This window comes from Capsella rubella, unplaced genomic scaffold, assembly GCF_000375325.1.
Source record: "Capsella rubella cultivar Monte Gargano unplaced genomic scaffold, Caprub1_0 scaffold_7, whole genome shotgun sequence".
Taxonomy (NCBI): Eukaryota; Viridiplantae; Streptophyta; class Magnoliopsida; order Brassicales; family Brassicaceae; genus Capsella; species Capsella rubella.
In genome coordinates, this window is record NW_006238917.1 from 14,829,352 (window position 1) to 14,856,684 (window position 27,333).

The 27,333-nt window shown below is 32.9% G+C and overlaps 6 protein-coding genes across 7 annotated transcripts; 1 reads left to right on the forward strand and 5 right to left on the reverse strand.

Annotated features, from left to right (window-relative positions):
• Positions 1-3,010: 3,010 nt before the first annotated feature.
• Positions 3,011-3,774, reverse strand: LOC17880644. Its single transcript, XM_006286003.2, has one exon. It carries the CDS (start codon positions 3,772-3,774, stop codon positions 3,097-3,099), a length of 678 nt encoding a protein of 225 aa, XP_006286065.1. The 3' UTR covers positions 3,011-3,096.
• Positions 3,775-5,939: 2,165 nt separating this feature from the next.
• On the forward strand, positions 5,940-7,820 carry LOC17880296 (E3 ubiquitin-protein ligase HEL1). The gene is made up of 3 exons (XM_006285874.2): positions 5,940-6,344; positions 6,836-7,593; positions 7,679-7,820. The coding sequence occupies exons 1-3, from the start codon at positions 5,940-5,942 to the stop codon at positions 7,818-7,820; spliced, it is 1,305 nt and encodes a 434-aa protein (XP_006285936.2).
• A 113-nt stretch (positions 7,821-7,933) lies between these two features.
• On the reverse strand, positions 7,934-10,083 carry LOC17880463 (putative pentatricopeptide repeat-containing protein At5g37570). Its single transcript, XM_006283411.2, has one exon. It carries the CDS (start codon positions 9,906-9,908, stop codon positions 8,259-8,261), a length of 1,650 nt encoding a protein of 549 aa, XP_006283473.1. The 5' UTR covers positions 9,909-10,083; the 3' UTR covers positions 7,934-8,258.
• A 680-nt stretch (positions 10,084-10,763) lies between these two features.
• LOC17878834 (kinesin light chain 3) lies at positions 10,764-16,362 on the reverse strand. The gene is made up of 18 exons (XM_023778782.1): positions 16,154-16,362; positions 15,698-15,796; positions 15,431-15,588; positions 15,251-15,355; positions 14,842-14,942; positions 14,315-14,393; positions 13,797-13,808; positions 13,632-13,697; positions 13,309-13,377; positions 13,150-13,206; positions 12,867-12,944; positions 12,353-12,450; positions 12,225-12,270; positions 12,015-12,142; positions 11,791-11,902; positions 11,638-11,700; positions 11,384-11,443; positions 10,764-11,177 (listed from the first exon to the last, which is right to left on the reverse strand). Exons 1-18 carry the CDS (start codon positions 16,266-16,268, stop codon positions 10,983-10,985), a joined length of 1,641 nt encoding a protein of 546 aa, XP_023634550.1. The 5' UTR covers positions 16,269-16,362; the 3' UTR covers positions 10,764-10,982.
• Positions 16,363-16,648: 286 nt separating this feature from the next.
• Positions 16,649-19,205, reverse strand: LOC17878811 (glutamine synthetase cytosolic isozyme 1-1). 2 transcript variants are annotated; one of them, XM_006283946.2, is made up of 10 exons: positions 19,036-19,205; positions 18,598-18,637; positions 18,403-18,506; positions 18,262-18,310; positions 17,984-18,178; positions 17,772-17,900; positions 17,534-17,608; positions 17,357-17,448; positions 17,114-17,273; positions 16,649-17,026 (listed from the first exon to the last, which is right to left on the reverse strand). In XM_006283946.2, the coding sequence occupies exons 1-10, from the start codon at positions 19,107-19,109 to the stop codon at positions 16,874-16,876; spliced, it is 1,071 nt and encodes a 356-aa protein (XP_006284008.1). In that variant the 5' UTR covers positions 19,110-19,205; the 3' UTR covers positions 16,649-16,873. The 2 variants fall into 2 exon arrangements, with proteins under 2 accessions (XP_006284008.1, XP_023635107.1); XM_023779339.1 differs by lacking the exon at positions 17,114-17,273 and having other exon boundaries at positions 16,906-16,978.
• A 4,591-nt stretch (positions 19,206-23,796) lies between these two features.
• Positions 23,797-25,797, reverse strand: LOC17878448. Its single transcript, XM_006285644.1, has one exon. It carries the CDS (start codon positions 25,795-25,797, stop codon positions 23,797-23,799), a length of 2,001 nt encoding a protein of 666 aa, XP_006285706.1.
• Positions 25,798-27,333: the final 1,536 nt, after the last annotated feature.

Genomic DNA, 27,333 nt, shown 5'->3' on the forward strand with positions numbered 1-27,333 from the left:
CGCGATGTACCACATTGTTGACCACATATGTCTGTAAATCTACTTATAATACAAATTTGTAAAATTAAATAATAATAAAATAAACACATATAAAAACTAGACTGTATAAACCAAAATAATATTTGAGAAATACCCTTTTAGGTGTGTTCCTTTTTAAAAATACCCCTTTTATCTATCCATTTTCAAAAATACCCATATTTAAATATTAAAAATGATAAAGTTTTATATAGTTTAGAATGTACTTCTATATAATAACTACTACTGAGAGATTCGATACAAATATTTTAAAATATTTTAAATGGTTTTAAATCGTTTTTATAAGCTTTATAAGGTTTTTTAAAGGTTTTTTAAATTTATTTTTAAGTTATTTTTATGCTATTTATGAAAGATATATAAAATATTATACACATGCAAAGGTAATTTGTGTATATATTTATAAGTTTACATACGTATTTGGATAAATTTCAACATTTTTTTTTGTTTTTTTATAAAGTTTTAAAAGAGGATATTTTAAAAAGAGGTATATGAAAAGGGGTATTTTTGAAATTCTCTCATAAACCAACTACGAAAATGACCAACCAAACAAATATATTAATTTATGGACATGTGGTGTACCACGGGATAAATCCTAGTCGATTATTAAAAAAATAGAGAAATTAAGCTGAAACTGTCTTTTTTGAAAGAATATAACTCTAGCTAACATATATATAATACTAAAAGAATATCACCGATTAGTCGCAGCGACCAGTTGCATGATTACAAGACGAACAACATCTCGCGATTTGAAATCGCAGTTGTAATCACAGTGACAATCACAGCTGCTTTTGATTATCGAAACAAAACCTATCTATCTTAACATTTTTGAAGTACATTTTGTACTAAAATCTATTTTGGATTATAACCTTTTATTTTGTAATATTTGCATAATCAACCCCTTGCCATTTGAATAAATAACAAAACTTAAAGTAAATCTCTATATTAGTAAAAGAGAAGTACAAAATAGAATGCGGGTCGGGTCAAAATCAAAAAGTTAACCCAATTTTAACAATTGGATACTTCAAAATTGGATATTAAAATGGATTCGGATACATACATCGGATACTTTCCATATCTCATTTTAGGATTATATTATTTCCATAACTAATTTTAGGATTTCCTAATATTTCTCTAACTAATTTAATAGAATATATTAAAAACAATTATCATTCTTCTTTCACTTTTATTTGATCTTATTTTTAATTTATAATATTATACTAAATTTGAAAAATATTTAAAATTTTCTTAACTTTTTTTCGCATATGTTGCAATTTGAATTTTTCAAAACGGACATATGATACTCAATTACACTCGGTTAAATATTTTGGACAATGATTTAAAATCATTATAAGTATGACCAATATTAAAATCATTGTTAGATGAGCATATTTAAAATTTTAAAAAGTTTCAAAATATTATAATTACAAGGTTCAAATATATAAAAAATTTAGATTTAAAATAGTAAAACTATTGTTTTCAATACATAGATGTAAATTTGGAGACATAAGTTTTATTGATAAAATATTATATATCAAACTACGTAAATTTTAGATAGTTCACGGATAGTTTGTTAAAATCACAATTATAATGGTAAAGCGAGTTGTGAATAATGTTTTTTACTATATGAATTATGTTACGGGTTGGTCCTTCAAAAAATATATTGTAGTATGTAATTTTTACGTCTATCCCTACTTCTACTACAAAAATGGTCAAATTGAATAATTTATCGATAAATATTATTTCGTGCTATAAAATTTTCACCTTTTTTTAAGTGTAGCAAAACTCAATATATTATTATTTACTCGCTTTTTCCTTTTATTATTTTATTTAAACATATTTTTTTGGTAATCTAATTAAACTTATTATACAAATATATGATTCATTATAATCGATTGCACTGTAATAAAATTAAACTTTAATATATTTTAATCCGTTAAAATATATTTTTTTAGTAAAAGGTTAAATAAATTATTTTTAAAAATCCGTTAAAATTTATATATAAGTAATTATTTCCCCCGCGCTGTAGCGCGGGTCGAAACCTAGTTTTGTAATAAAATCACAAGCAAATCTCAAAATTGGAAACAAATATTTATTACATCAAAAAACATTTCCTAAAATATCTCTCTAATAACTTGAATCTCTCTCCAATATATTTATATAATCTTATTTATTTTCCATGTATATTATTACATAAAAATATTTATAATAAAAATACAAATTTTTTTCCACACATTTTGCAATTTGAAGTTTTGAAAACGGACGTATATAACTCAATTAATAAAGGGAAAATGTTTATATAAGAGTTCAAAACCATTATAAATATGACTAATATGTTTCCAACTAAAAATGAGCATGAAATTTGGCTTTTTAGGCATCCAAATTAAAAAATTTATTCTGTTTAATCCTGTTATATATTTAAGAAAAATATATTTTTAAAAAGTTTCAATATATTATAAATTTTAATTTCTTGGAAGGTTTAAAATATTACAGAAACTCTTACTAATGCAATAATGTTATAACATTTGATTTAAAGTATTATTGATATTTTAACTCTAAATATTTTAAAATATAATAATATTGTACATAAATATGATTGGACGGATTTGAGTTAACATAAATATGATTATATTTTTCTTACGGGTTGTCTATAATAAAATAATTTTACGGTTAAGTTAAGATATAATTTGTTTTACGACAAAATTATTCCGCGGTGTAGCGCGGGTTAACCACATATATCTATGAATTTACTTATAATACAGATTCATAAAATTATGTAAAATCAAATGAAATAAACACGTATAAAACTATACTATATAAACCAAATACGAAAATGACCAACCAAACAAAAATATTAAATTATGGACCCGTGGTGTACCACGGGGTAAATCCTAGTAACTATATATTTCGACGTCTTGTTAGAATGAGCAATTAATTTAAAACAATATTCAAAAAACTAGTTAAAGATCCTTAAATGTTATAGAAAAATAGATCCCTTTTACATTAATAATGTCCAAAAACATATATTAGCTTCTTAATAAATAATAATTAAAGACTATAGAGTTAGCCACCGTCGGTTCGGGTACTCACACTCCTCCTCCGTGAAACCTTTTCTGTTCGGTAAGCCCTAAGATCCACATCATCGCTTCTGCCACAAACCGTCCTTGGAGCCATCAGACTCATTCCTTTCCACAAATTTCTAATACTCATTTTGTTTACCAACCCATTCATCTCCTTATTACTATGATCATACTCAAACTTCTTCTCCAATAGAACATGATCATGCCTGAGACTACTACCTTGCTTGGTAGGTAAAGAACCCTCATCGATCCTCTTAGAGATACTCTTGATCTCATAAGAGTCAAGAAGACTAGACAACTTGGTTTCTTGATCTCCACGACACAAGTGACTAGTGTGTAGTGGTTTAGAAACCCTATTCTCGGACATGATCATCATGTTCTTGTTGGCTTCGAGTTTGTATCTTGAAGGTCGAGGTGTTCTTGTGGATCTTGTAGTGAGATCGAACTCTCTCATCATTGGTTTGCCTTCGTGTCTTTGGTACCAAGCCCACGCAGCAGCTTTCACCGCGGCTAGATCATCATCTTCTCCTCCTCCTCCTCCTCCGGCCGTGAAAAGTGTCGATGACCATCTCTTCTTTCTCCTGTTGCTACTGCTTCTGGTGATGTTTTTCTTCTCGGACATAATTGGTGTTGAAATGTAGTAGTTAGCAAACGGAAGCATATAGTTCACTGGTTGTGTTTTTTTTGGGGGTTTGTGGAATTTGGAGGGGACACGTTGATAAGAGTTGAAAGGAAAGGCTAAGGAAGAAAACAAAGATGGATCATAAATAAATACGCGTGTAATTGGCAAAATGAATTAAAATAAATACGTATGTGAAAATGATTGATTAAAAATTTAGAAAAGAGTATGTTACCAAAAAGTTTTTTAGAAAACGAGTATGTATATTATTAGTATATAGTATATACTATGTAGTAGTTGTTGTGGTATTGCTTTTGGGTCCATTGGTGGATACAACAATTGATTCCTTAGGTAAAGTGTTTGTATTTTTGTAGTTGGACTCACATTCTCCATTTACTATATTCCTTTTTGTATGATCATAAGAATCCCTTTCTATAATTTTTTCCAAAGAAATAATTTGTAAGTAAAATAAAAGAAATTTGATTTGAACAAGACAAAGAATGGTATCGCAATCAAAATTGTGAAGTTGTGTGGAACATGCGAGGTTGTTGGAACAAGAAAGAGAGTGTTGGTGTATGAACTGATTATTCACTATAAAAGAGGTGATATGAATAATTGAGATAAATAATATAAAAGTTTATAATCATATTAACATGATTTTATAGTGAAAACAAGAAGAAGACTGATATTAAGAGTTCATAGGGATGGGCATATGATTTTTAGTTTTGGTGGAAAACATATTTTGCGGTTTTGACTGACGAAATGTGTTTTTATTTTCTTCCAAAATAATTGTAAACATATCCATTAGAATTTGTAGGCAAAAAGATCATTTGAATAATTGGGGTATATTCGTCGTTTATTATATTTCTCAGTCCAAATTTTTTTAGAAAAGTATTTCTAAATTTATAAATTCATTCAGATGATCCATCTCGAAGTTTCAGGAAACAAATAGAGTTTTATTTGTACTGCTTGATAGTCTTTTCCACCTAATTAAAATTTTGAACTCTTTTTAAAGAGTTTTCAAAATTTAAAAATTTGAAATTTTGAAATTTCTCTTTAGTTGTTTTTTACATTTGAAAAAAGATTTTAATTTAGGGTATAGAAACTTTACATAATTATATGCGACTTAAAATTTTAAAGTCTTACTTGTGTGGATATAAAAAAAGGAGAGGAAATTTGGGTCGGCGTAATTGTCTGGCAAGCTCTCTTTGGGCTTAATAGGTCGTTCTCGTCGATAAAAGAAAATGTTTACTCGAGTTCTTAGATGTGGAGAAAGATCCTAAACTATCAGCAACATGCCAAATAATTTTGTCATATGGAAGTTAAAAATGGGTTGTAAGTTTCATTTTGGTTTGATACTTGGTGTTCTCTTTGACCCTTGCACATGACTTTAGGTAACCAAGGTTCATTGGCTTTGTGAGTTTGTAATGGGAAATGACATGGTGAGATCGCTAAAGCCGCTGACCAGCACATTAAGTTTCTTGATAGAACCATCTGCAACTGCTTATGCTCGTCAAAAGGAACCTAGATCTTCTAAGCTTGAAGATGGACTATACACAATTGGCTAGCATCGAAAAGCTAGTTTAGTTTTTGGTTTTTATGTCTACAATTTCAATTTCTTCATGTCTTCTATCTATTTAAGGATGCATATTATTGTAAACCGTGTTTTTTGGGGTTGAATAAATCTTACATTTATGATTTATCATTTACATTTGACTATACACATTTGATATTCAAAAAAAAAAAATTAAACTAAAAGAGTCCTAAAAGTAGTTAAATTAAGGAAAAACCCCGTCAAAAATGTACATTTATGTCACATTTGATTTTATGTCTACAATTTCAATTTCTTCAATTCTTCTATATATCTAAGGATGCATATTATGGTAAACAATGTTCTTGGGGTTGAATAAATTTTACATTTATGAATTTAAATTTACATTTGACTATACGCGTCTATTATTCAAAAACCAAAATTACTTGTAGTATTTTAAAAATAAAAGAGACATAAAAGTAGTTAAATTAGGGAAAACTGGTCAGAGATGTACATTTATGTCACATTTGATTTTACACATCAATTAAATTTTGAGATGAATTTTTTTCCTTAAATTGTAGTGATTAATATGATTTATTTGACTAATTGACTAGCATGCTTAAAGCCCTCTATTTATAGAGTCGCTTTCCCTGAGAAAATTTGGAGATAAACAATCATGGAAAAACAGAATTCAAACCTGATTTCTAAAAAACAGCCGGTCGATCATATGGCAACCGACGAGATCTCAAACCATAAAGGTGAGGGAGATTCTGAGGTTCTCCAGTCGACCTTTGCGGCAACAAAATTTGAAGACAATGTAATATACAAATTGTATTTCAAAGGTTTGGTGAGCAATGAAACAGTTGGAAACAGTGAAATGGTTTATAAGGTTGGAATAGGGTTCGCAATATGCGACGAGGCGGATAATTTATTATATGGAATAAATGAATCATTTAATAGCGCCTTGATTTACCGCGAAGAAGTGGAGATGATGGCATTGATTACTGGGTTAAACGATGCATTTCATTCGGGGGTTAGAAATCTCATAATTTGTTGCGACGATTATCAAACTTCCCGAATTGTAAGTTTTTATTTTCTTTATCAATTATTTCTTTGGTTAGTTTTATAAAAAGTGACAATTATCAGGAAAAAATTGTGGTTGCATTATTTAGATAAATTAAATAAATGAATTTTATCGTATTTGAAATATCATTAAATATTTAGATTCGTTTATTCTATATTTTTTTTCTTCATATGGAGCACCATTATTTAGATAATACAAATAATTTCTTATACTTTTAAGAATAATTTTTAAAAATAAATATAATTCGTTATTTGTATTGTTAGATTGTTACAAATCAAAATATATATTCATATTCTCATTTCTTACCGTCTCAAACTATACCATAGCTAGGTTCACTATTTCTATTTGTATTGACCACTATTTATGTCGTCAATCAAGTCATTATGTTTTTTTTTTTTTTGTAATTGCATTTATAAATTGGAATAGCTCTCTCACTTTAGATTTGTTATTGACTAATTTGTTGACTTGTCTCTGTATTTTTACTGCAGTTACTTGGTAGCTATAGAGAGAAGCTTCCGGAGAAGCTTGTCCACCTTCTGGACCAAGTGCAACGCCTTAGAGCAAGAATAGCTAACACCAAAATTCTTGTGCTTGCCTCAAATGATGTGAAGTTTGCTTTTAATCTTGCAAGGGATGCAATGGTTTCTCAAGGCAGTAGTACCAGCGATGGTGTGAAGGCAGCACCACCACAGAGAGAAGTTTGCACCGTTTGTTTCGAAGAAACCGATCCTGAGCTCATGTTCTTCAATGAAGAATGCTTTCACCGTCATTGCTTCTCGTGCGTGAAGCAGTATGTGGAAGTGAAGCTGTCTATGGGAGCATTGCCCACATGCCTTGAGTATGGATGCAAGTCTGAGCTCAATCTTGAAAACTGTAGCATGGTTCTGACACCAAAGCTGATTGAGATGTGGAAACAGAAGATAGAAGATGACTTGATTCCTGCTGCAGACAAGATCTATTGTCCATATCCAACCTGCTCAGTGTTGATGTCCAAAACCGAGATATCCAGTGAAGCCGGCCAGTCCAATGTCCGGTCTTGTATCAAATGCTATGGACTCTTCTGCATCGACTGCAAAGTACCATGGCATTCTGATTTGTCATGTGATGAGTTCAAGAAACTGCACCCTGAACTTCTTATTGATGAAATGAAGCTTCTGTCTTTGGCGAACGACAACATGTGGCGTCAGTGTGACCGGTGTAAGCTTTTGATTGAACGAGATCATGGTTGCTGCCACATGACTTGCAAGTAAAGTATACTGAACCCTATCAAGTTTACTATTATATGAATGTATGAATATTTGAAAGGAAAAAATTGTGTTTTCATTGTGCAGATGTAAGTATGAGTTTTGCTACAAATGTGGGATCAAATGGATGGAGAACCAACAAGAATGTCCTTCGGTTGCCCGCTTTTTGATGATGAAGATGATGATTCTGATTCTGATTCTGAATATTTTGATCGGGAAAGCTATATAGCTTATGTGAATTCACAAATCCAGATTCTGATGTCCAGAAGAAACCGAAATATGTCAAATGAGCAGAGAGATGAGAGCAAATGAACTGTTGAGCAACCTCATGAATGGTTATTTTATATTTTGTAATGTCTTTTTTAAAATTTTATACTTGAATGGTAATTTACATATTTTGATCTTATAATTCAATTTATTAGTAATCATTGTATATCATAACCAAAGAAAACATATTTACAGTCTTAAGCACATGAGCACAATATTGAAGCCTGATTATGGTAAAAATGTTACCTCTCAAGCATATCCATCTATAGGTCGAGCAAGGTGAATAGGTGATAACTTTGGTCGCAATGATGTTTCAGGCTGGTTCTGGTTAGGTGCTTTTGCCTGAACGTCTTGTTAGGTTAAGCAAAGGCTTCCATTGACAGGGTTAGATGACGAGTGCTTATCGACTTATCCAACTTCGGCCACATATCTTGTTAATACCACTCTCCTTCATTTTGTCCCTAAGATGAGCGACATCCGCCCACCGGTCTAAAGCTGCATAAATATTTGATAGAAGCACGTAGTTACCGGCACTTTTTGGTTCGAGCTCAAAGAGTTGCTTTGCAACTACCTCTGCTATCTCTGTATTCCCATGTAGACTACAACCACCCAAAAGCGAACCCCAAGCACTAGCATGAGCTTCAAAGGGCATGGATTTGATTAGCTCATAGGCCTGTTTAAGCTTTCCTGTCCGGCTAAGAAGATTCACGATGCAGGAAAAATGATCAGGAGAGGCCGATATAGAATATTCCTTTTGCATTAACTCGAAATACCTTAATCCCTCCTCAACAAGCCTGGCTTGGCCACAAACTTTCAAGATTACAGTGAATGCAACTTTATCAGGAACAATACCTTCATCAAGCATTTTCTCAAACAGTCGAACAGCTTCATATCCACACCCGTGAATAGCCAATCCTTCCATCATTGAACAGTATGACACAAGATCCCGCTTAGGCATCTCTTCAAACAACTTGGCTGCTCTTTCCATGTGACCACACTTGGCATTCATGTCTATCAAAGCAGGTATAACATAGTGACTAGAAAACTTATTCATGCATTGGTGCAGATAAGAATCAACCTGTTCACATAATTCAAAGCAACCCATCTGAGAACAAGCTGACATCAAACCCACCATTATAAACTCATCAGGTTTAACATTCTTAACACACATTTCGCCAAAAACCTTAAAAGCCTCATTCGGCTGACCGTTCTGTACATAACCCGATATCAAAGCTGAACATGCCCTAACATCAACATCCCTCGCTTCCTCAAACAAACCCCTTGCAGAAACCATATCACCACCTTTAGCATATCCATCAATCATACAAGTATACGAAATTATATCTTTCTTAGGCATTTCATCAAACAACTTCCTAGCATTAACCAAATCACCGAATTTAACCAAACCATCAATCAAAGCATTCCAAGATCCAAGATTACGCTCAGGCATAAGATCAAACATCCTCTTCGCTTCCTCTAACTCCCCAGATTTCACAAACGCTACAATCAAAGCTGTCCAAGAAACCGCGTTTCTCTCAGACATTTCACCAAACACTTTACGTGCACTTAACAAATCCTTACATTTACCATAAAAATCAACAAAACTTGTAGCCACAACAACCTCTTTACCAAACCCAATTCTCAGAACCAACCCATGAACCGTTGCACCAACACGAACCTGTCCATTGTTAGAACAAACCTTCATAACCAATGGAAACGTATACTCATCAGGTCGAGGTAAACCTGTTCTCATCATACGCACAAGAAGCGAAACAGTCTCAAAGAAGAGAAACTTATTCGAGTACCCTTTAATGAAGTGATTCCAGAGATAAGGACAAGGATGAGAAACACGTTCAAAAACAGAGGAAGAGTAAGAGAGAGATGAAGAGTACGATGAGATCAAGATTGAGATGAGATTCTGGTCTTGTTCAAGACCTTTACGGATGATTCGGGCATGGATTTGATTAAGATGAATCTCAGATTTGCAGAGCTTCAAGAGGGTTTCGAGTGAAAGCAAAGAAGAGAGTGATGATGATGATCTCTTGATCATTCGTCTCGCATGTAATCACGCATATGTGTTAATGTATGTTCTTGTCATAACAAGAATCTTGATGGGTTTCTTCTAGAATTACCACAGATTCAGACAAGAATCGTTCATTGCAGAACAAGTTTACAGTTGGAGGAAACGGTATGCTGAATCCTTGAGGAAGAGGGTTTAGGGTTTATTCAGCCGCTCGAGGTTTTATCGTTAATGAAACTAAAAAATCGATTTTTAAATCTAGAGGAGAGTGCCCAAATCCATTTCTCGGTTTGCAATTTTTGGTTTTGTAGAGTTTTGTCTTTTGCATTTATGAAATTGTAAATAACCGATTGGTTTGAGATTAATCGATTAAAACCAAAATATATATAAATCCGAACCGAGATAACGGTCCAACAGGTATTAGGCTAATAGCCAATTTGAACCGGTTCTACTCGATTATAACCGAGAAAACCCGAAAAATCGGTTTATTCGGTAGAATATAACAAACCGAATCAATTATTTTGGTTTGAATTAATATATGTTTTTGGTTTTTAAGATTTTGTTTTTAAAAATTTTTGCGTTTATGAAATGTAGAAAACCAAATATCATAATTTGAATTGGTTTGAGATAGGTATTACACCGAAATAAAATTGATTCAAGCCAAAACATATATTAATCTCAACAAAATAACCGATTGCGTCCGATTCAACCGGATTTACCCAATTTCAACCGGTTTTACTCAAATTGAATCGAATACAACAAAAACTAAACCAAATCGATTATTTATTTCGGTTAATTTCGGTGGTATTGTTTGATAAGGGAATAAACAGGCCTGGTTTGGTTTCAATTATATCTCATGTTCAACACTTGAAACACTTGAAACAATTAGATCAGTTCCTGTGGAGTCTTTGTCAAATCGATAACACAAACACAAAGCAGAGTGAATATTTCCAGGGAGAAAACGTCAGTACACACACTGACTTCTTCATCCTACTGTCTCAGAAGGAAATCACGATTAATACTTGACAATTGCGTGTGTGTATAATCCTTTATTTGATCGGAGAGTTTAATAAGAATAACGAAAACCATTTACTAAACAAGCCTTTAGCCTTTCTTATGCGAACCAAGATCGATTTCGATACGCCTAACTTCTTCCTTCAGCTCTGGTAAAGAAATAGGACTTTCCTTTGAGTTGAGTGTCGTGTCTTTGTTGCCTATTAAAGCTGAGAGATGCTTAAGACATGAAAGGTATTCAGATTTTACTTCAGGAGAATCTTGCAGCTGAGTTTCACAACCAAACTACAGATAACAAAAGAAACAAAGATGACAAACAAGAATCAGAGTGTCCAACGTTTTCTTTGCACACTGTATCAAAATCCTTTTTCTGGTCTTTGGGACAGAGAAAGGAAAAGAAGTACATGTTAAATTCTAATGAGAGCGTCGATATATAAGTAATCTTTAGGTTGTTGGTTAGTTACGTATATAGAAGCAATGTATTTCGTTACCTCTTTGTAAGCTGAAACACATTGGAGAAGGAAATCTTCAGCTGCATGCAAATTTGTTTCCTGCAATGTCATGAATCAACAGGTTTACACAGGTTTGTTTAATAGTCTAAGGAATCAATACGAAGTCAATTCAGTGTTCATCATCAGGTCAAGTACAGAGAACCTAATGAAATGAGCAGAAAGCATGTGTCTGAACTCTGAATCTATAATAATTTACATTTGACTGCATTGAACTCACGCATTGCAGTACTAACCTTTGCCTCCTGGATCTCATTTTTGCTTGTCTCTAAAGCTGCAAGACTCTCAAAAGATTGCAGCTGCAAAGAAATAGAAAACGTCCCAAATGTGTTGTTCTGAAGAAAATCAAACATAATATACGTACAAATGTTACTTCAAGCGAGACCTACCAATATAACTAAAGCTGCATGTTCATAATTTCTAAGAGTCGCACTTGCTTTTTCGTGTTTCTGCGCTTTGCTCTTTTGATTTTTCAGCTTAAGCAGAACATCTTTTGCTATCCTGGTTGACACCACACAAAACTGTTTTGTTACATTCTCGTACATGAGATTGAAAAATTAAATATTAACGATCAGTTTAAGGAAAGAGAGCTAGTACAGAAATAGATACCAACCTAGTTGAGTTTTCAAGATACTTCTTCGCTTTTTCTAGTTTGGATAGAGCTTCACTGTTATTAGTTCTTCCCAACTGACTAGCCTGAAGCATAAATGTCTTCGCTATGTGCAGCAAGTTGCCACCTATCTATCAGCCCCAGAGAGGAGAGAAGCTGAATAATCAGTCCATTTCCAATATAAAGATGAATTTTCTTAGAAAAGGAGTGAACCTGGATATGTCCTTCTGGAAGTAATTTTTTCTGAGCATTGAGACACCTAACAGGAAAACCGTCAAAGAGCTTTAGTTTGAGGATCCTCGGATTACTCTGATAACCCAATCAAGAGTTTGTGTGCTCACTTTTCAAAAAGTTCTAGAGCTTCTTCCAGCTTCCCAGATAATCGTAAAGTGAGCGCTAATGCCTCAGCTGCAGTTATTGCCTCCATTGAGTTCCATCCCTGTCATAGATTTTAGCTATTAAGTAAGAATTATATACTAGAATAATACAAACACAGTACAAGTTCCATCCCTGTGATTAATAGATTGCTACTAGTTCCATCTATGTAAAGTGATTTCCTCAACACAAGATTGACGCATAATCAGTAGTTCAAAATCAAAACTAAGCTCTTTTACGTAAAATATTATATTCCCGATTATAGACATCTCGAACTGCACAACATCTGAAAGATTTTAACTTTCTCGTTCCACCATGCAAATATCAGAAAGTTAGAACAGTTTACTTCAGTACTACAATAGAAAGCTGGAATTTAAAAGGAAGGATGCATCGAAACAGAAAGATTGTAATATTTAAAAGTATTGAAAGAGATTCTTAAAAGAGACACCTACAGGAAAGTTAAGTAAGAAAACACCATACCTTTGATAATTCCATCATGTGCAAAAATTTCCTTTGAAGGTTTTCAGCCTCGGCCAGACGATTGGATCGTACATATATCTGAAACGACAGATGACAATGTAAATAACAGAAATTTCGAAATCACACAATAGAACTCACAGATGTTGAGATTGTGAGAAGCCAACAATTTCTACGGGTTTCATCCGGAAGGGTTCTTGCTTAGTTCATGCTGTGCTCAAAATCAATGAATTGTAAAAGTAGAAGGAGACATGCAAATGACAAGGAGAGTTTAAGGCAAGAAAACCTGAGAAAGATATCTCAGTCTCCTGATATATGTCATGGACTCTCCTTGACCACCTTCCTAACATTATGAAAACAAAAAATACAATAAAGAAGCATCCAATTGACAAAATCAAGCGTCAAGATGGCACATATATCAGTTATCACTAAGATACCAACATGCCTCAAGTATTTTAAGAGAATCCAGGATAAGTGCTTCCGCATCTGTATCTTTTCCTTGCAGGTGTAATACCTGTCGAATATCAAATCATATGACAGAAGGAAATTTAAAATGATAAATTCAAATCAGACTTCATGACAGCATGGATGTGTCATATCAGATGCATTTTATCACATGTCTATATTGGCAAGAGGCAATTTTAAAGTTCAGGGTGACAATATGGGGCTAATATTGAAGAATCTTAAGAAAAGAAGTGTACAATTCACTACAAATTTAAAGAGCTCATGGAGATTAATAAACGCAAGAAATATGAAGCATGAGAGTACCGTTCCAAGATGATACATTGTCTCTGCAAAATCAGCATGATTATGTCCCAGGACTCGACCTTTCATCTAGACGGAAATCACAACAAAGGATAAGAGGAAAATTACAAACTAACAAATGCTAAGTGTGACATTGAAAATAATAAAGATTAATAACCACATCCATACCTTTAAAGCACGCTGCACAGGGAACGATCATCGAAAAAGTTAAGAATAAATTGTTAGCATCACAGAATATAAAATGTTATTATTCGAATTTGGTGGCAGTATATAAATATATCAAGTATAATATAAAACCAGTAAAACAACAGGAATAACAAGCAGACAAGTACATATACTATGGATGTTGTAACCCTGGTCATTAAGGATCACTCTCTCAGAAAAAAAAAGAGGTCAAACACGATCTTTCAAAATTTAATTGGGACCAATTATCTGATTGTAGCATCTATAATTCAATATGTAACATGCCCTATTATCATAACAACTTCATATGCGCATACATAGGGAGAAACATTCATGACTCCATTCCATCATAATTTTTTCATGTAAGAAAGCACAGCAACACAGACCTCATAATCTCCAATACCAAGAATGTAGCCACCCAGATAGCCAAGAAAGGGACTAGTCCTGACCAATCCATATTTGATGCCTATCGCCTAGTTTTGCAAAACATTAATTGTGATTACCTCATAGCACGCACGAGCTTCCTCAAGTTTTCGCTGGACAAGATAGAGTTGTCCAAGGTTGTGGAGAGTAGCTCCAACACTGCATTGTAAACAATGGTTGAATGAATGAAGGGAACAAAAACAATACGAAAGTCACACCTGTCACCAAAATGTATGTATAAAATGTAACACATCCTGATGTTTCTAGGTGTTGTATGATTTTCAATCTAGCCAGTGGGAGTCATAAAGATCACTAAAAAGGCCAAATGTAAAGGGACTTAACTTAGGAATCTTTAAATTGTCATGTCAGGAAGAGGGATTAAGGGAAAAGTGAACAATCCAATAGTAAAATGTACCATAAAACTCAGCCAGAGGAAGTGATGGATTCTCAACTAAACTATGAGAGTTATCGTAGATATATAAGTTTCGGAACAAATAGTACTAGTCAGGTAGCATGAAAACTCAAAAGTAAGACTTTAGGTGTGTTGTGAAGTTCAAGCGGGCACTTGTTTAATTAAGTATCAGCTCAAAAGATGATGATTTCTCACCGCACATCTTCAGGACCATAGAAATCTTCCAAGATACTAACAGCTTCCAGGTATAAGGGCTCTGCTTTGTCAAATTCTTTCTTGACTCTGTATAACTCTGCCTTACATAGAGGAAGGAAAAGATAGAGGAATTAGTCTAAAAATACAAGAAATAACAAGTGTTGAGAAGATCAAAAAAAAAAAAAAAACAAGTGTTGAGAAGCAGAGAAACCGTAAGAAGGAAACTTCTCAGAAAGAGACTAATCATGATTCATGAAAGCCTGCTAAACACTTATCTTTAGAGGACCATACTAGAGATACTGATACAGGGTTCATGCATATCATATGAAATCAACCAGCAACAAGCACTATGATCTAAGGAATCAAACATAGAAACTATAAGAGCGGAATAAAGCCCAAAGAGACCAACCAGATTGTTACACGCAGATGCAACATGTGGATCCCTCTCTCCAAAACCTTCTTTAGCTTCCTGTATTGCCGAACCAAAAAGCCTCTCGGCCGGCTCCAGTTTCCCCTATAATATAAAAGCAAATTATCTAGCTTGTTCAAAGAATCAAAACAGATTGATCTGCATTCTTCAAATTCCAACCTGAAAGAAATAATCTCTTCCACTATCAGTAAACACCCTCCACTTGGTTGTGTGTATATTAGATACAACCGAACCATCCTCAATTTTTTCTAACCCACTCTCATCCATATTATCTCTAGCCTCTGCCAATACAATGTTCCCACAATACCCAAGGATTGCTGAGAAAAAAAGAAGGAACCATATCAAAAATCAAATACAAAACAAGAGTGAGATATTATAAATCATAACATCACAAAGTATCAATTTTTAAGCATACAAAACACACACCAGCTTGTCCAGAAAAGATAATCCAAAGCCGAGGATCCAAGAGATGTAAATTCGACTTATGGCTTCGATAACCATTCTGATACGAAACCTGTGGTTTCCCTGCAATAACACACCAAATCATTAAGCTTTGATGATGTAAACAACATTGCTACTCAGATTTAAACAACATGCTCTTTTGTCAAGAATCAAGTACTTGTCTTTTACATGGGATACCAAAATCTTTGAGATCACATCTCATCACAGTGTATACCAACATCTACAAACATGTCAAAAATAGTGATTTTGATTCAAATTCCCAGTAAAAATTGTCACTTATCAAATTCGATCATTATGTGAACTGCAACAGAAACAAGGCATTTCAATTTCACGAGCTAAGGAGAAGGAAAGTTTCAGGATTTGTCATAATTGGATTTAGTAAACGAAGTAAACAGATTCGAGAAATGATCAAAGAGTTACCGGAGAGTGAAGAATTAGCAAAAGTGGTGCAGATCGGATTCCGTGAAGAAGAGAAAGAAAGTGAAGTCCGATGAGCTCCTCTGCGAAGAGTCGACAAAATTCGAAGCAGAGACATTTTTGGTATTTTCTTCCTTCAAACGCGAAAAAATCCTTAAACCCTTGAGATTTTGTGAAGTTGCGCACCAGGTGTTCGACGAAATTACATATTACAGAAATTGTCGCTTGGTTTGGTTCTTCAATGGTTTAAATTAAAACATGAACCATAATAACTAAAATGGATTAAATTGTTTTATATTATGAAATTCTAAATTATTGAGTCTGAACTATGCAATAAAATTTGGAGTTATTTGATCTAACATTAAAAATGAGATTTTAAAGTTTAGTTTTATTCGATTAAGATTCTAAAATTTTCACTAAAAGTCTAGTTGTATTGAAAATATACTTATTTATTTTGGCAAATATTATTATTTTAATTAATCAGCAATTTCAAGAATATTTTGTAGAATAATGAATCAGCACTTCCAGATAATATTTATTCATAATACAATACAGAGAAATGTTTCAATGGATGGTGAAATCATACAAAAGCAGAAATAAGCAAATCATTGACTTAACTCTGAGACAATTTTGTTTGATAGAAAACACAAACTTTGAATCTTGCAAAGAAACACAATGAAGTGAAAAATTCAAGATTTTTCTTGATTCTGATCAATCAAAGATTCAAGGATTCCAGAGGATTGTGGTCTCTGCAATCATGGAAGTGACAATGTAAGGGTCCATGTTCGAAGCTGGCCTCCTGTCTTCAAAGTATCCTTTCCCTTCTTTCTCGGTGTCACGACCAACACGGATCGATGCTCCACGGTTTGCAACACCCTATATTCAACATATTAAACACACAATTTCGGTTATTCGAAGTTTTTTTACTAGTCAAAAAACCGCGAAAGTTGTTAGTTAGTTTACCCATAGGAAAGTGTTGATGTCAGCTGTCTCATGGTGTCCAGTGAGACGACGCTCATTGCCTTCACCGTAAGCCGCAATGTGTTCTTTGTGTCTCAGTCCCAATTTGTCGATCGCCTTCTTGATAATCTCGTAACCGCCTTCTTCCCTCATTGTCTTGGTACTGAAACATTTTCAATACTTAGTCATATGAATCAGCAGATACATCATGAGACCAAAACATTTCAACTGATTCTTGTCATGTACCTGTAATTGCAATGAGCACCAGCACCGTTCCAGTCACCGGGGATCGGTTTCGGGTCAAAAGATACCACCACACCAGCAATCTCTGTGATTCTCTGTTTTCAGAACAGAGTGAGTGTTATTTATCGAAATCTACACAACAACCATTGAAGTTTGAATCTTTTTTTGGTTAAGACTTACCTCCAAAATGTAACGAGCAACCCAAATTTCATCAGCGGCCGAGATACCAACAGCAGGACCGACTTGGAACTCCCACTGTTCGCAACGAAACAGATTTGGTAATCAGTACTTTATGCAAAAAGAAGATCAAAACATAATGAAAAAAGATTTAATGTTTAAGGTCTTAAGTGAATAACACAAAAAGATTGAATCTTTATAAAAGTATCGAAATCGAAGTTTTCTTGGTTGTGAAAACTACCTGTCCAGGCATGACTTCTCCATTGATACCACTAATGTTGATTCCAGCATATAAGCAAGCCTTGTAGTGAGAATCAACAACGTCTCTTCCAAAAGATTTGTCTGCTCCAATACCACAATAGTACGGTCCCTAAAACACATTTTCGGCTAAACTTTAGAAAAACCGAACAACGGAAATTAAACAAAACCGATTAGATATCGATCTTTTTTCACCTGAGGGCCGGGGAAACCGCCAATAGGCCAACCAACAGGCCACTTGACCTCTTTCTGAAGTAAAGTGTACTCTTGCTCAATACCATACCATGGCACTTCAGCTACAACATCAGGGTGGCTAAAGACCTTAGCCGCAGCGTGTCTTTTGTTTGTCGGGATTGGTTCACCCGCTGGAGTGTAAGCATCACACATGACCTGATCAATACCAATAAGATTATGAATAGATGTAATAAAGCATGATTGCAACAAGAAAGATCTCAAAACTTGTAAAAACTCACAAGAATGTTGTTGCCTCTACGGAAAGGATCTTTGAATATGGCTTGAGGACTATAAATACATACACAAAACATAAGAAGATTAATAAACATGAAGAGAAGAAAGAAACTGGTATAAGATATCAAGACAGAAGTGTTATTAACTATAAGATGACTTCACTGTCTTCACCAGGAGCTTGGCCTGTGCTTGAACCATCATAGTTCCACTTTGGTAACTCTGAAGGGTCAGTCACTGGTCCAGGTAGAGTCTATACATATAAACCAAAATAACTTATAAATAAAACTTTTGGAACTTTTACTAAATATAGAAAAAAAGACATAAGAGAATGAAATATTCACCCTGGCTTTGCTTCTCATATCCATTCCAGAACCTCCAACCCTGATTTGGTAATAAGACAAAACATTTCATAAACTCAAGAACATAGCCAAAAAAACAGAGTAAACATCATCAAGAGATAAATCTTTTAGCAGAACATATAGTTTCAGTATTGGCTGATTCATTCATGAGCCAAATAGATTTTTATTACCAAACTAAACAGAGATCTCAGGACAAACAAAACGAAATTGGTTCTAAAGGACCAAGAACAACCAAAGGAGCAAAACCAAAACTTGTATATAGTTCTATACAATCCCAAAAATATAAAAACAGAGTCAAGAACTTGAAAAAATAAGATAAACCCATTAGATATAGGCTTCATAAGAGTACGTAAACATAAACAAAAAACGATTTTTATTGAAAGAAGCAAATGAAAACACAAGAAGAAGAAGAAGACGAACCATATGTATTCGGCAATGATTTTGTCAGTGGTGTCTGAGAGGTTAAGGTTGATGAGATCTGAAAGATTACTCATGGCTACACAAACACCAAGGTAAGAATCAAATCTTTCTCGTGTGTTTGGTATTGGTAGATATGAAGAGATACTTATACAAGGAAGAGGGTGCAGAGATCGAGGAAGAGAGAGTGACGTGAAGACTTAGGTGATTTTTTTTTTGGCTCTTCCATAAAAGAAAAATACAAAACTGGAATTAAATATAAAAGATTCTTCTGCGGCCCAATGGAATCTTATTTATTTTAGGAATTTATAGAGTTAACATATATAGATAAGAATATAAGATACACCAGGGAATAATACAACTTGTATGAGGTGTTGAAAAGAAAAATTTGAAAGAAAATGTAACTATTTAAGGTAAAATATATTTATTAAGAACTATATCATATTTTCTTTGTCCCATTATATAAGATATTTTAGTTTTTTTTTTCTTTTTGATCTATTTGATTAGTCAAAATTTATATTAATTTTAATTGTTTAAGACTATTTAAATTTTTGCAGTCTTTTTTTCTATTGGTTGAACTTTTTAAATGAGAAAATATTTATTCTTTCTTAATCTTTGTAATTTTAACTAAAAAATATGCAAAATAAAACATAATATATATCATATTGAAAAATATCATGATTGGAGGTGATTTCACATCGTATATGACACGTTAACTGTATAATGTGCAAAATCATGGTTTATATAAAGCTTAATTTTCTCAAATTATTTATTAATATGGTTACAACTTACAACATATATTAAATTTATTCATCACAAAATTATTTAAAAAATTATATATGAAAATACATATATATAATATTCTGGATAAAAAATATATAAGGGAGCGTTTAGTAGAAAAAAAATTGGTTTATTTTATACTAACATAAAAGGAAAATATTCTTATTACTTTAAAAAGATAAAATTAGATTTCTAGGAAAAAAATACAATTATATTAATCCTAAAAATTATGTAAAGCAGGATTGTTCTTCATGATGCAAATAAGATGATAACAAAGAACAATTTCCTTATCTCTTACTTATTTTTCTATCTTATTTGCATTTCATCGTACATGTTAAGTTCGTATCTAACAAAAAAAAATCATGTAGAGCATATGTACAAGTTGTACGAAGACACATATTTGGATGTACTGGTGTTAGATATTATTTCATTTAGGAGTTTGAATGTAATTGCATATTGGAAGGACAACTCAAATCGATATGCATCAGAGTCTTTGTTTAGCATTGGCTACTGAGATCCCAATAAATATAAGAGTTGTCTTTTAGGCACAAATGTTCAAGCTTTGATTTGGTGCAAGAAACTAATTTTGGGATTTTAAAGAAATCGGTAAGAACTCTATGGTTTATCTGGTAGATGATGAATATGACTCTATTGATCTGAATATTGTAGGTGATGAGTTTGACTTTGCTGAGCATGAAGAGAGTATTGTTTATGCTTTAGGCATGCATCGGAATCATCATCATTTAGTTATGCTTATGCTTATTGTTGTTGTGTAAGTTTGCTTCTAATCGTTGTGTTTTTGGTTATGTATTGTCACTAATTCTTATGTTTTTGGTTATGTATTGAATATAAGTTTCATTTTTATTTACTTCAGATAATATATAAAAAATATGATTAGAGTTTCAACAAATATTAATAGACATAACATAGAAAATTAAAATTTACCTTTCAGTTCAAATTTTGTGAGGAAAAATAACAAAAGTACAAATAAGATAGTCTTTATTAGACACATATATATATATATATATTTAAAAATCTATGTTTATTATGAATCGTCTAAATATAACTCATAAATAAAATTGATTATATAAACAAAGACAATGGTCCGCGAAAAACCAATCAGCACCTCTAGCTTTTGACATAATAATTATAATTAATGTCATTGATACATCATTTGAAATCAGTATAATGTTGTTAGACGGTGATTAGGTGGCACCTCAATTAGAAACTCTAATCAATTCATAATGTATATGTTTTTAAATGCAACCTGTACCTCGATGATTAATTACTTTTATAATCAAGATTAAATTTTAATTTAGTATTAGATCGAAACTATTAGCCTCACATCTCCGGTTTCATGAGTTTTGTTTTAAGGTAAACTCATCAAAAACAAAAGTCAAGTGAATATCAAGATTAGGTGAAAAATATCAAGATTGGCATATCGACATCACATGGTCATTGTTGTCCATCGAATCTTCGATTCTTGAATCTATTCACAATGACTTTTCAACCCAAAATATTACTTGACAACCCAAAATAAACCATCGCTGGCTCTAACTAAAACACATAGCAATTTAGCAAATATGAAACCAAACAAAATGATCAAGCACGAAAGATTATATTTGTTTTTGTTTTTGTGGTCATTAACCAAACTTATTCCTCACTAAAATAATTAAACTAAAGTAATGTTCCAATTATATATAGTTGAGTTGACTTTAGTTTTTGGCTTGCATGTAAGAAGACGTTTCGTGACCGGCATTGGTTGACTCGGCCCACACAAATGAGTTGAAGTCTGAATTCGTTGACTTTTTTTAAAAAAAAAAATCATAATTCTCTAAAAAAAAATTCGTTTGATTTTTGATTATTTATGTTACAGTGATCTAAAAAATATGTAAATTATTAGATTAGACTAATAAACGAGCACGTCAGCCAAATTATGCTCGAAAATAATATAAAAGATATTTTAAATAACTTACAACGATTTTAGTTTGGATTTGGGTTTTAATCAAATATATCGTTAATTTTAAACGTGGTTTAAAAATCATTTTTTCGAGGTCAAGTTTGAATTCAAATTCACTTGTTGGTTATACAAAAAGTTAAAATTATTTTAACGGAATCAAAATATAATCTAATTATTAGATAAACTATTTCAGTTTGGTTTTGGAATCGGATCGGATTTAATTTGGTTGTTTTGGACATGTTCATAAACTAAGGCACAAGTTGGAGAACAGAAATGAAATGAGATACGTACACGGGACCAAATGTGTAATGAGACAGTGTCGATATGGTTTAACTTGCACCTTCAGAATTGTCCAATAAGAATTATTGCAATTCTCCAACTTGCATAAGGTACTTGTCCACGAAAGGTACAATCATTTTCAACTCTCTGCATATGTCATGTTTTTTCATGACATATCGTTTCAATCATTGAAAACAAATTTATAATTTTTTCTGTCAATAAATAAATAATTATTACTTTATTTTAAAATGTTGCATAGAAAGAGTTATTCGGGTATTAAGATCATATGTCGTTGTTTTCGAAATACAATTTAAGCCGGCGGAAAACAAAACTATCCACAAATTCTACCGGTTTAAATTGTATTTCGCAACCTATCGTGTATCTCTTTTTATTTCATCAATATTATCAAATGAAGAAAAAAAAATAGTTAAAAGTTTGAAAACTACTCACTCTATGACAACATCTACTAAAGCTATTTTGAATTTTCTCCCACTAGACCCAAATTTTATGGATTCAAAGTAGTAGACTTTTTCGAAATGTTTGACTTTAAGTTGCTTTGGAAAAAAGTTTTGCAGTAATAAACTAATACATGTATAATAATATTTTAGTTTTTATTTTTACTATTATATTCAATCCGCATAGTATATTTTAGTATTGACAACAAAAGTACACAACATATTATTTTAATTTTAAAAAACTTATACAACAAATTTTGATTAATTAGCTAATTAAAAAAGATACAATGATTAAATCGGTCAGGAGAGCAACGACGTGCAAGAAATTATCAAACAATACAGTACGGACCAAATGATTTTTATTTGTTACAATCATTTAAATAAAATGTTTGGTGATAATGTAATGATGTCGTGCTTAAGCTTAATATCAATCTTTATATTGGATTAACAAACTCTAAATCATTAGAATAAGAACTTGAAATCAGCTACGTGAAGATATTGTTCACATAACTGCAAAACGTACTTGGTCTTAACAAAAATTTAGAAATAGTTATTAGTAAGACAAATGTATCAAAGAAGATCAAACGCAAAAATTAGTATATTTTTATATATAATCTATCGAGATTCGAAAACCATTTATCATAAGAAAATGAAAAATGAAAATCAGAAAGTTAAGGTTGTATGATCAAGTATTAGAGTTTGAGTGGTTCTTTCGCAAACATATTGTTTTATGAATATTGCTAGCGTTTAAAACTATATATTATACATATCAAGGATATTTTAGAGAAATGAAGAGCATGGCTTGATGCCATTAGTCTAACATGTTGTAGTCTCAAATTTTCTCAGCACTCTCAATGCATAAATAAAAAACCACAGTTCCCATCTTCTCTAGGGTAATTAATCTGGTTAATTAGTGTTTAAGATAGAAAAATCTGGAGAGATTCTCATCTTTTATGCGCTTGTTAAGGTTTTTTGCCTAGTTTTTTCTGCTCTTAAATTAAGAATATGTCCTCTTTCGATTTTTGTTTTGACATTATTTGTTTTGTTTTTCTAGTTCAGTTTAGATTTGGGGGAATTTCTTTGTTCTTCCGGCTGTGTTTCCGGGACTTTTAGTTGTCCGTCGGCTTACACTTCCCTTTTTTGTGCGTCTGTAATCCTATCCTGGTTTTAAAACAAGCTCTAATTAATAAAATATCAGTTCATGTGAAAAAAAAAAGAAAAAAAAATTCGAATGATATAACATTCATAAAAAGTATATATAACACAAAGTTTTTATTAACTACAACAATATTAGACCTTAATTACCTTTCTTTGATAAAATTCACGACGACATTTGAATGAACAAACGTATACATCAACCCCGGCCTTGGAAAGCTTAAGAATAGAAGGAAGCATGCATTTAGAATTACACACAAAGCAAAATGGTCTACAACAAGAGTTATTGGATACAACTTTTGTGTTCTTGTATAATGAACTACGAGAACCTAACATGATATATGAGAAGTCTCCGACAACACAAGAAACATGTAATGTGGTTCCACAATCATTGCAAGTATAGAACCATTCCTTTGGATTCACTTTTGTTTCACATGCCTCACACCAATACTCACTAGCCACATTCGTGTCGCCGAATGATAAGACGAGAGGATGATCATCGTACCTTATACGCATTACCTTGTTCGGTAGAAAAGCACATTGGTTGTCCAAACTATACTCACACTCATCACATCTATAGGCTGATCTCTTCTTCCCGCATCCATTACAATGCGTATATGTAGTTGAATAGTAATATAAAGAATGCTGATGGCTTTTGTGCTCAAGTGTATCTGAAATTGCCGCGCATCGTACATCAAGAATCCTAGAATTAAGGCTAGATTTGTACCTGAAACCTGTGAATTCTTGTAAACAAAGCCAACATTGATAAACGTCGCCGTCAGATATGAGTAGTGTGAATGGCAGATTGTTGTATACATGACGTTTCTTCCGTGGATGGTTAGCACATTTTTCGTGGAGAATGAAATTACATTGCTTACAACTGTAGAACGGTTCTGATAAAATCTGGAGGACACAAGCTTCACAAACTACGTTTTCAGGTTGAATTTGACCATGGCCATCTTTGTTGATTTGTAAGGTATGATCATGACTGAAATGTTTTATAGTGTTATCATCAATCACCTCGAATGGCGCAATTTCTTCTTCTTCAGGCATCCCTTCTAGCTCTATCATGTCCCATACATCTTCTCTCGTTGCGCACCGTGAATGAACAGCAAAACTAGGACATTTGACACAAGTATAAGCCCCGTAGAAGCCATCCACATTCTTACGACAAACTTTGCATATACATGACTTCCCATGTCCAAGGCGAGTGGTGTAAGAGATGCGGTGATCGTGGCGATTGATGTTTATAACACGAGGTAAGTCGATACACTGCCGATGAATCATGAAATTACATTGAACACAAAAATAAGGGCTATATCCACCTAGCGTCCCACAAGCATTGCAAGTGAAATCAATGCGTCTTGGAACAAGATGAAGCTGATGTTCATGGGTCGTCAGGCTTACGACACGAACCGGTGGTGGGTTTTTCATACATGTTGTGCAAATGCTGAAATTACAAACATCACAATGGTGAAGTGTGTGTAGTGATACTTCTTTTGAAAGGCTTTGATCAAACTTCTCCTCGCAAAGAAGACACTTCTCATCGATGTAACTAGGTGCTTCTTCGAATGTAAGAAGCTTGAGTGGGTGTTGAGGATGGGAACTATGGTTTGCTTCTGGGAAAAACTCAACACATTCCTCATGGAAGACTTCTTTACATTGATAACATACATAACATAGTTTCCCATAGAAAAGTGGAGAGTTACACGTTTTGCACTCTCTACGTCTTACACGCTTAGAAGAGCTCCATACATCAAAGAGTTGAAGAGGATGCTCGTGTAGATGAACAGCTCCCTTAGCACAATATAAATCCAACTTGAAGTCGTCACAGATTAAACATATATAGATCCATCTTTCTTTAACTAGATGTATTCCACATTGGTTACATGCAGATACTTTGTTGTTTAAGCTCAGCTTAAGAGGATGATGAGGATGAGAAGAGTGTTTTATTTCTGGTAAAGACTCAGCACAATCTCTATGAAACGTAGGAGTTTCACAGCCTAACTCGTTGCAACGGTAGCCTCCGTAGATGTAACCTTTAGATCCACACCCGTTACAGCCGCCGCGACGAGAAGAGAAACGAGTTATAGGTAACAAAGGGTGTTTGTGAATAGGTAGCTTTACTGATTCCATAGTGATTTGATTTGGATTTCCAAAAAACTAAATCACAGCTCTCTTTTGGAGTCGTTTGAGAGTGAATGGTGTTGACAGCCAACTCCACGTGAAATGGTTCTTGGTGTAACAACTAACATTAATAGTTACAATTATGTAAGTAAATTAATCCTGACATTACACGTGAAATGGTTCTTGATTTAAGACAACTAACGTTAAAAGATTTCTAAGTATTATTGTATAATTTTGTTAATTTGAAAAAGAAAAAATAATTAATCGGTCAACAGATTCAAGACGTGCAAGAAAGCTTTGTTATTATCGTACGATGCTGTTAGGGATAATATTAGGAGATGATTGTACAAGAACAAGGAAATTATGAAGATAAGAAAGAATCTAAATCTTATGGTTTAGGATATTTATTTTTATCTAAAAATGTATTATTTACATTAGTTTTTATCTTAATTTAAGAAATTAGGTTTGTTTATAGGGAATTTTATATAAAATGCCATTTACAAAACTCATTCGTTTAAAACTGCCACTTTTTACTTTGTTTTTTCTAAAATGCCATAAGTAAAAAAAAAAAGACAAAAATACCTTTAAAGAAAGAAGACAAAAAATCTCCAAGAGATGGGACACTTTAACACATGTCATAATAATTATAGACATTATTTAATAGACAAGTTTTTTTTATCGACGACACTCTTTGTTTTTTTTGCACACTCGATTATAGAATTTTTTTTTTTGTCTATCCATCTAACATATGTATTATGGGCAAGTTCGTTTATGAACAATTGGGTTTACTTTACTATATAAGTATAATGGACAACAAATTAGGAAACAAAAATAAAAGACATGTTACAGATCTAGTCCATCTACACATAAATGTGTTATCCAAAGTGTATACATAGATGGATCGTTAATGATGTATTCCATAGATGCATCATTTGTTTTATCTTCTCCTTAATTGCTTGTGCTTTCAAGAGATCTGTATGATGGACAAGTTTGGTCTACTAATTCCGGTTCACCAGATCTCGTATATCGGAACTGGTTATGGTCTGCCGAGACTGATTCGCCAGATCTGTTCCTCCGAAATTGGTCCATCCAAAACGGATCTCGTATGTAGCCACTGGTCTGTCGAGACTAGTTATGCTACGCCAAAACTGGTTATGATCCATCGAAACTTGTCCATCGGATTTGGTCTGCTGAGATTGGTTATAGTCTGTCGAAATTAGTCTGGTAAAACCAGTCCGCCGGAATTGGTTCACCGGAACTATCGCTTAGCTTTATCCAGCAAAAGCCTGTCCAGCCGAAAGAAAACAACCAATGTGGTTTTCAAAGAAGTGTTCAAGAACCTTTAAATTATAGTTCTGTATTTTTTTCTTTTCATCTCCTGGAAGTATGACTTCAGTTACATTACTTTCAGTACCATCTTTAAGACTATCTCATTATAAACTTTTGTTTTCCAATTCAACATTTTATATTCTATTAATCCATTTAAAAAATGCAGTCACAATTACTTCAACTAAACGAAATTAGAAAAACTTATCAATAGCATTG

Bases quoted from the DNA above. Each gene is read 5' to 3' on its own strand.
- LOC17880644 (XM_006286003.2), bottom strand. From the start codon at position 3,774: ATGCTTCCGTTTGCTAACTACTACATTTCAACACCAATTATGTCCGAG.
- LOC17878448 (XM_006285644.1), bottom strand. From the start codon at position 25,797: ATGGAATCAGTAAAGCTACCTATTCACAAACACCCTTTGTTACCTATA.
- LOC17880296 (XM_006285874.2), top strand. From the start codon at position 5,940: ATGGAAAAACAGAATTCAAACCTGATTTCTAAAAAACAGCCGGTCGAT. The intron at 6,345-6,835 runs GTAAGTTTTTAT...TTTTTACTGCAG, and splicing joins ATTATCAAACTTCCCGAATT to TTACTTGGTAGCTATAGAGA. The intron at 7,594-7,678 runs GTAAAGTATACT...TTCATTGTGCAG, and splicing joins TGCTGCCACATGACTTGCAA to ATGTAAGTATGAGTTTTGCT.
- LOC17878834 (XM_023778782.1), bottom strand. From the start codon at position 16,268: ATGTCTCTGCTTCGAATTTTGTCGACTCTTCGCAGAGGAGCTCATCGG. The intron at 14,943-15,250 runs GTTGGTCTCTTT...CCTCTATGTAAG, and splicing joins CATCTGCGTGTAACAATCTG to GCAGAGTTATACAGAGTCAA. The intron at 13,207-13,308 runs GCATGTTGGTAT...TCATAATGTTAG, and splicing joins ATTCTCTTAAAATACTTGAG to GAAGGTGGTCAAGGAGAGTC.
- LOC17880463 (XM_006283411.2), bottom strand. From the start codon at position 9,908: ATGATCAAGAGATCATCATCATCACTCTCTTCTTTGCTTTCACTCGAA.
- LOC17878811 (XM_006283946.2), bottom strand. From the start codon at position 19,109: ATGAGTAATCTTTCAGATCTCATCAACCTTAACCTCTCAGACACCACT. The intron at 18,638-19,035 runs GTTCGTCTTCTT...TTACCAAATCAG, and splicing joins ATCATTGCCGAATACATATG to GGTTGGAGGTTCTGGAATGG. The intron at 17,901-17,983 runs GTGAAAAAAGAT...AATGTGTTTTAG, and splicing joins GCGGTTTCCCCGGCCCTCAG to GGACCGTACTATTGTGGTAT.